This window comes from Sipha flava, unplaced genomic scaffold (genome assembly GCF_003268045.1).
Source record: "Sipha flava isolate LNK unplaced genomic scaffold, YSA_version1 130_pilon_pilon, whole genome shotgun sequence".
NCBI classification, from domain to species: domain Eukaryota; kingdom Metazoa; phylum Arthropoda; class Insecta; order Hemiptera; family Aphididae; genus Sipha; species Sipha flava.
Window position 1 is genome coordinate 742,688 of NW_020271756.1, and position 8,305 is coordinate 750,992.

The following is an 8,305-nucleotide window of genomic DNA, read 5'->3' on the forward strand; positions in this document are numbered from 1 at the left end:
AACTTTCTAAGGTGGGTAGGGGTAGGCCATCCCTGAGCTAAACTAATTTTTGACATATTCGTTGTATACATATAAACCATGATTTAAAATGATTTAAAATCTATAACTATTGAATATTATTTGTTTACACAATTTAAAAGACTATAAAAAAAAAAAATATATAAAAATAAAATGGGACACAAAACATAATTACTTAAATTAAAATCATTGTCTAGGATTCGTCAAAAACAAATAAATCTTTTAATTTTACAATTCACTCATTTATGTGTAAAGGTATTACAGATTTGGAACCAAATGGTGATTTGTATTGGATACCAGCAAAATGAAATACTTGAGTAGGTATACCCATATTACAAAGATAAATTTTACCATTTGATTCATTGTAAGATAAAGGTAAAGCTGGTACAAGAGAATATTTGACTACTATTGATGGTGTTCCTTGTGATGGAGGGTCTATTGCCATCAGTGGTGATCTAATAGATTTTGCCCAATTAGTAATATTTCGAGAAACAGCTTCAGTTTGTTCATCAGCCAAAGATACAACTACAAAATCTGGATCTAATAAGCCGTGTAACTCTAAAAATTTGAAAACAATTTATATATATTTTTATCTCAATATCTGAGTTCTGAGATCTTATCAATTTATTAAAGACATTATACATTTTTAACATAACAAAAAATAGGTAAATTTATAATCATTTAGATAAAAACAACATAGAAATCTTTTTGGCTATAGCCTAGCTTTAATAAGTAAATATATTGTAAATTATTAATGAATATTTTAATGATTTTAAAATTGCACAAACAATAATTTAATAAACAGAATTATTTTGTATCATATAACAAATTACCTGCTGCACTGGTAATCAGCGTACCAGTTGTAAATTGATACAAAGCCATTTCATTAGCCAACTGTGGAGTATAAAGTCCTGGTTCAGACAGAACCACAACAGTATGTACACCATAACTACTTAATTGTCTAGCACAATTTACACCCATTGCGCCTGATCGATTAGGGCCACACAATACAACTACACGAGGCCATTGATGTTCATTTCTGGGGTTAAATCTATGTTCATAAATAAAAATTATAGCTAATTAGATAACAGATTAGATTGTAAATATATTTTCAAAGTTTTTACCTATAACCTCCACCTAAAAGTTGTAAAACCATTTCAGTTGCTGCTCGCCCTATAATCTCATTTTGACGTCCAGATGTAAGACCATTTTCTTCAACCAGATTAAATAATTTCCATCGTAATTCTGAAGTTATACTTGGGACAACTAATCCATCATCTATAAATGATTATAATAATGAGACATTATTAATATAAGTATATATAAAAGGTGTAATTGGAAGTGCTGTTCCTTACACTCCACTTATAAAAACATTTTCAGATATTTCTATAATATTCTGTATTATGTATAGTATTTATATTATAACTCTGCGTACACATATTTATAGAAAAATTTACCAGTTATATATTCATTAATAGCAGGTGAAGGAACTGTAACTTGTCTAAACTTCACTGGAGTTGAATGTAATACATTTTCATTATGTTTATATTTAGTTGTTACTTTTTCATGAGGTACAAGATCTGGTTTTTTATGAATTTTGTTATAAAATTCTTTTTTATTAAATAAGGCCAAATTTTTTTCAAAATCAAAATCTTCTTTAACTATTGTATCAAGTGATACACCAAAACAGGCATCATTTCGTTCTTTATGATTTGTAAAATTCTGTGATTGTTGCAATGGTTGAGATGTTAGCAATGATTCTAAAAAATAAATTGTAAACATTTAATGCACCATTTAATAGTATATTGTACAAATTATTTTTAAATCAATTATACAATAATACATTTAAATAATCTATGAATAGTTAGCTTAAATAAATAAATGACAAATAACTATGATTACAATTTACTTTTATATAAAATAATACTTATAAATAAAAATAAAAATTCTACTTAAAAACTTGTTATAACAAAATATTACATTTATTTGGTTAATTTGTTCAAATTCAACAATTATACAATTAAAGCTCTAATTTACAAACCAGATTCAGAATTCGAAACTTTAGCTTTATTTTTTTGCTTTGAATTATTTTGTTTAGATACAGACACATTTTTTTTAATGTTTTTAGTTCCTTGATTAATAACAGTTTGTTCATTTTCTAAATGTGCTTTAATAATCTTAAGGTTTTCTATCATTGATGCCCTAAAAAAAAAACAAAACAATTATCTCAGGTCTAATAAATTTGGTTATTAAAATGTGTTACTTTATATGAATTTCATTTTCTATATGTGGTATACCATTTTTAAATGGTCGTTTAAGGATTAATGTTTCATTGTCATCTGACATTCCGTTTACTTCACCTTGAACAACTGAACCATCCACACAATTTATGGACACACAACACCCTTTATATTGACTTGCCATTATTTTTAAATGATAATATAGTTTTATTTTAATACTATTAGACAAAATTATTCAACATCGTACAACAAAACATTCACTATCCAGATTGTCTGATATAAAATATGTATTTGGTTTTTAGCACGAATATAGATAGGATAGTTACGATTAGATAGGATCTATAATCGTGGTTTTTAGTTATTGAAGCAGATTATCAAATAATTGGTTGACAATTGATAATAATATCAGAGCCACAGTGCAACCATGTTATTAATAAATGTAATTTTTTTTTTTACTACGAGCAATAAACTGTAATTCAAAATTCAAGAAATCAAGCTGAAAATTATATTTCAATTTAGATTTTCGAATTAGTGAGTGTTAGAATTTTCAAGGGGGAAAAAAAATAATGCGAGTGTTGAAAATGTATATTAAAATACATATTTATTGATTAATTATTTAAATATGTTATTTACAGCAGGTATACTATATATATTAGATACAAAAGTATTTTTTTTACATATATTTAATTAAAACTGGATACAGAAACATAGGGCAATATATTTTTTTCACCTACTTCAATGCCATAATCACTTTTTATTTTTTTATTAATCTAAGATTGGTAACCCATTATCGTCTTGAGACATGCAGATTAAAGTTTGTTGAGTTTCTTCAAATTGCAAAAAGACACTAAACTGATAAAAAATTCCATAATCAAGATTTAATCGAATGAAGAAAAATATATTTAAAGTAACGACGAAGAATGGGATCCCCATCATGTGCCGGTAACAGAAAGTAGAACCAACTGCCGATAAATTTAGAAAAAGAAGAAATTTGAAGCAGTAGCGGATTGAGACAATTGATATTAGGAGTGTACATATTAATTCAGACCACCCACCTACATTTAAACACTACCACTACCATCATGGGCGCCCGCAGGGGGAAAGGGACCATGTGCCCCTCCGCTATATTTTGGCCACTACAGTAGAAAAAAATCTGGGGGGGGGGATTAAACAAATAATCAGTATATTATATTGAGCATCGCCCATTTGCGCCAAAAAAAATGAATTCGTTTTGGGTACAGCCCATTTGCGCCAAAATAAAAAAATGTATGTTTTTAACACAGCTAATTTGCGACAAATTTACCTGTGTAAACATTTTATATTAACGACTTGGTTAATTCTTATATTTTAAAGACGTCGTATCTATAACGTATAGTAAAGTTATTTTTATAAGTCTATAGATTTTAAAGCTTTGTATATTATTGATAAATTAACAAGTTTTATATCAGTTTTATTATGATATTATCGTACTCCGTTATCGGATACATAGGTATCGATATTCGTCAAAAGAACGATCGCAGTGTGATTTCATCAAACATTCGTTACGTTACACTAAATAATATTCTCGAATTTATTAATTATTTGAATTATAAATCGTAAGAATGGCGTTCTCGACAAGCACAAGAGGGAAGAATATGGTTGTTGAAAATGGCCATAACTATATTTTGGTGTATACATCTTCTAAAAATGTTGAATGGTGGCGTTTTTTAAATAAAATATGTCTAGCAAAAATATTAATTCAATGTGGGAAAATTATTAAAAAGCATGGTTGCAAACATTAATTTTTATTTTAATAAAATGTGTTAAATGTAATATAAAATCCATATATTATCAAATCATAAATGATTTTAATTTTATAGACTTGCATAATCACGAACAATGTTCAACTATTGCAATATAAAATATAACGACAGCAAGCAAGCGTGTGGCTGTCGAAGACATAAGTACCTATTCGTCCTAGGAAAATTATTATAACTGAAATTAATAACAACATAACTAATACAGATTTCACTATATTTGATTTATCCGCTATACGAAAAAATATTTACTATGCTTGGAAAAAAACCCTTCGAATCCTAAATCTGTATCTGATGTGCAAAAAGCATTAAACGATCTACAACAGGGATGGCAAATAGGATTTTTTCAACGTGCCAATTTATGACATAATTCAAATAAAAAAAATTTCAGCCGTGCCATAATTATTTTTATTAACACAGCAAAATACAAAAACAAAATATAAATGAAAAATTAATGATTATAATGTAGAAAATTATGTAAAAATGGAAATAATGTAAAAAAAATATTAAATTATCATTGTTTAATCTTTTGCTTCATATTGGTTGAAAGGTTTTTTATATCTGGTTGATAAGTTGTTGATTGCAAGGCAATACATGCTGCCGAATCTTCCTCCGTTAATCTGTTCCTAGCCTTTGAATGTGTATGATTTAATACTGAAATAGATATTCGCAAGCATATGTTGAAGAAAAAATTGTTAACAATGAAATTGTCAATTTTTTGACAGAAAAAAAATTTTCTAGAAAATTATTCCATAATTCTAATATTATGTTATCAACATCTATTTCTTCGGTTTGTATTCGATGACGTTCCAATACTTCGATACACTCTCACATATTCACAAATTTGTTTGTCCAAATTGGATTAGTTTGCAAATCGATTAACTGTATTTCTAAATTTTCTAATTCCATCCAATTAAGATAGTAATCATCAAAATCTTGCACATCGAATAAATCGGTATAATAAATAATTTTTATTAATTTTTTAATATTTTTAAAATCATGAAACCTTTGTGAAAACTGTATTTTAATCAGACCAAGAATATTTGAAAATTCATTGGTAAAATCCCAATTGGTTTATTTAAAAATGTCCACTCCCCCCTTACATTTATTTCACTTTTGGGAAGTATAGAAATTTTCCAGATTTGACATCCTTAATAAAAATATCTATTTTAATTTCAAAGCCTTTTATTAATCCAAACATGACTTCAATTGTTTTCCCGCGTCCCTATAACTTTTTATTCAAAGTGTTCAAATGTAATGTTAGATCTGTGAAAAACATCAATTTTGCTAGCCACTCTGTATTATAAAGTTCTTTAAATTCAGTCTTTTTATCATGTAAAAATAGGCGAATTTCGTCCAAACAATTTACAAATCGTTTTAATGATATAGCTCGGCTTAGCCAGCGTACATTATTGCACAATAAAAGAGTACCATATTCACAGTTAACATCATTTAAAATTTTATTAAATTGTCTTTTATGCATATCACGAGCAACTATAAAATTAATAATTTTATTAACTTGTTCTGATAATTCTTTTAAATCACTTGTGCCGACTTTGGAACACAACATTTGCTGGTGTATGATGCAGTGAAATTCAATTATTGGATGTCCAATATGCTTTTCAAATAACTAAACAAAACCTATTAATGCTCCAGTCATATTGGGTGCTCTATCAGTCGTAACGGAAATAATTTTTTTTAAATTGATGTTGAGTTTTTTTAATTCATTGATAAAAATATCACAAACATCTGTACCTCTTGTTCTTTCTGGTATATTAGCTAATTTTAAGTTCCTCACGCATTTCATTCCCGTTTAAAAAACATGCGAAAATTTCTAATCTAGCAGATGACTTTATATCAGTAGTTTCGTCCAAACAAATCGAGAAGAAATCACAACTATTAATATCAGACTGAAGTTGATTAGAAATATTTTTAAAATTCTTTCTTTAACAGTATTTCTACTTAGTTGTAATTCTTGAATTCTCTGAAGTATTTTATCTTTATTATTAAGATCTTGGAATAGATTAGGAGCAGCTTTTAACATGACCGTTTTTAAAAACTCGCCCTCATAAAATGGTTTTGAGTATTTGGCAATTAAATGAGAAATTTCAAAACTTGCTTCAGTGACATTATTAGAAGTTTTTACGAATTTACATAACAAATTAGATTGGTTTTCAATTACCTTCAAGCGTTGAGAAATAACTTCTTTCCTTTCAGCAATATTTAACTCTGAAATTTCTTTGTGGTTTGTTTCAAAATGTCGTTTGATAGAAGATGTCCGAGATACAATAACTTCAGAGCACAGACCACATAAATTTTTATCTCCATATTTCATAAAGCCATATTCAATTGTCCATGATGGTAAAAAATTTCGAACATCCTGTAATTTTTGTTTTTTTGCATGTGACATTTTGACTAAAAATTAATATAATAACGTTAAATTCGCACACGATGTATTCTCTCAATACACGAACGAGAACTGATTACCTATATAATATTAACTTGTCCACACACTACTAGTAATCTAGTGTCCCACTATATTACAACATATAAATTATATTTTATAATAATAAAGATAAGTTATCTGAGCCGTCATAGTTCTGTACTAAAGGCTATCAAATAAAAAAAAGATAAGATAACAATACGTTGTTGTGAAATATATATTATTAATATAAATATATACGGACAAATGAAAGTTTTTCGAGTGTCATCGAAAATCTCAAGCGTGCTAAAATTAGCACGCGTGCCACTTATTTGCCATCTCTGATCTACAATTAACCACTTCTAAAAACGAAGATTTTTTTTATTTATTAATGACAAATTATCTAATATAATTATATTTACATGTCACGAAAATTTAAAATTTTTATGTAAGTTAGAAACGATAAACATTGACGGGACTTTTTCGTACTCTCCAAAATATTTTGTTCAATTTTTTGTTATTCATGGTTTTATAAACGATTATTATGTACCATTAGTATTTTGTATTTTAAATAATAAATCGACAGAAACGTATCAACTTGCCTTATCATACATCAAAAATAAAACCATGTAAAATTTCAATTTAATGTTTAAACAAAAATATGTCACTGTTGATTTCGAATTAGCTATACATCTCGCTGTGAAAACAGTATGACCATTATCCGAAATTATAGGCCGTCGCTTTTTTTTGACTCAAGCTTGGTACAGGAAAATTCAATTACTAAGATTAACTTAAACTTATAAGGATAACATGTGATTAAAATTTACATTTGGTATAACTTTCCTCGATCTAGATGAAGTTTCCGATTGTTTCGTTGACGATTTTATACCTGAAATTACTGATGATCCTAAATACCGAGAATATGGAGATTATTTAGTAGATAATTACATCGGAGAAAATTAATTAGCTATAATAGTGGACTATAGCAATCTGATTCTATAAGTATAATATATTAATATCATCATAGTTCATAAACATAGTAGTAGTATTAAGTATTGACGATAAAAGTTTTCCAAAAATGTACAAAAAATTTTTGTTTTTTGGGAGTGCAGTGCACATCTTGTAATTACGTCCAAGCCGCCTTTGATTTGAAGAGTCCAGTGAAATTTGGGATCTAAAGTGATTCCAAGGTAATTGACATCAGAGACAAAAGGAATAATTATTGAGTTAGATATTTAGAGGAAGAAGATAATGACGAAGAGTAAAAAAAAAACTGATTTACATTTTTCAGGAGCTACTAAAAACAAAGAATAATTAAAAATATCATTGAAATTCGAGAGTGCGAGGTTTATAGCCTTAATAGTAAGATTTAGATCTTTGCTTGAGGAGAAGATTACAATGTCATCAGCTTAAATGAGAAAATTATGAACACTAGTAAAGAGATGATTTACAATGAATTTCTTATAGATACCTATTGAGAAGGATAGGACTAAGAAAATTTCTTTGGGGGAGACTGGTAAAAGACGTACGCATAATATGGGAACCGAAAGATGAAAAAAAGGAAGCGTTAGGAGAAAAGAGAACAAATTAAATTGCAAAAAACAAAAGGGAGGTTCAATAATCAGAAATTAGAGATTAGAGTTGGCATATAAATAGAATTGAAAGCACCGCGGATATCGATGAGAGTGGCTACCATGAACTTTTTATCGTGAAAGGAATGATAGATTAGACCGAAGAAGATAGAGACTTTTAAGAGTCCCCCTGCCTTTACGAAAAGCAAATAATTTATCATATAAAATAGCATTGCATTCGAGCCACTAATCAAGATG

General features: G+C 27.8%; 1 protein-coding gene across 2 annotated transcripts; it reads right to left on the reverse strand.

The window, feature by feature from the left end:
* Nucleotides 1–227: 227 nt before the first annotated feature.
* Nucleotides 228–2,624, reverse strand: LOC112694559 (enhancer of mRNA-decapping protein 3). 2 transcript variants are annotated; one of them, XM_025570067.1, is made up of 6 exons: nt 2,282–2,624; nt 2,060–2,220; nt 1,476–1,778; nt 1,143–1,296; nt 852–1,069; nt 228–576 (listed from the first exon to the last, which is right to left on the reverse strand). In XM_025570067.1, exons 1-6 carry the CDS (start codon nt 2,440–2,442, stop codon nt 254–256), a joined length of 1,320 nt encoding a protein of 439 aa, XP_025425852.1. In that variant the 5' UTR covers nt 2,443–2,624; the 3' UTR covers nt 228–253. The 2 variants fall into 2 exon arrangements, with proteins under 2 accessions (XP_025425852.1, XP_025425853.1); XM_025570068.1 differs by having other exon boundaries at nt 2,316–2,407.
* Nucleotides 2,625–8,305: the final 5,681 nt, after the last annotated feature.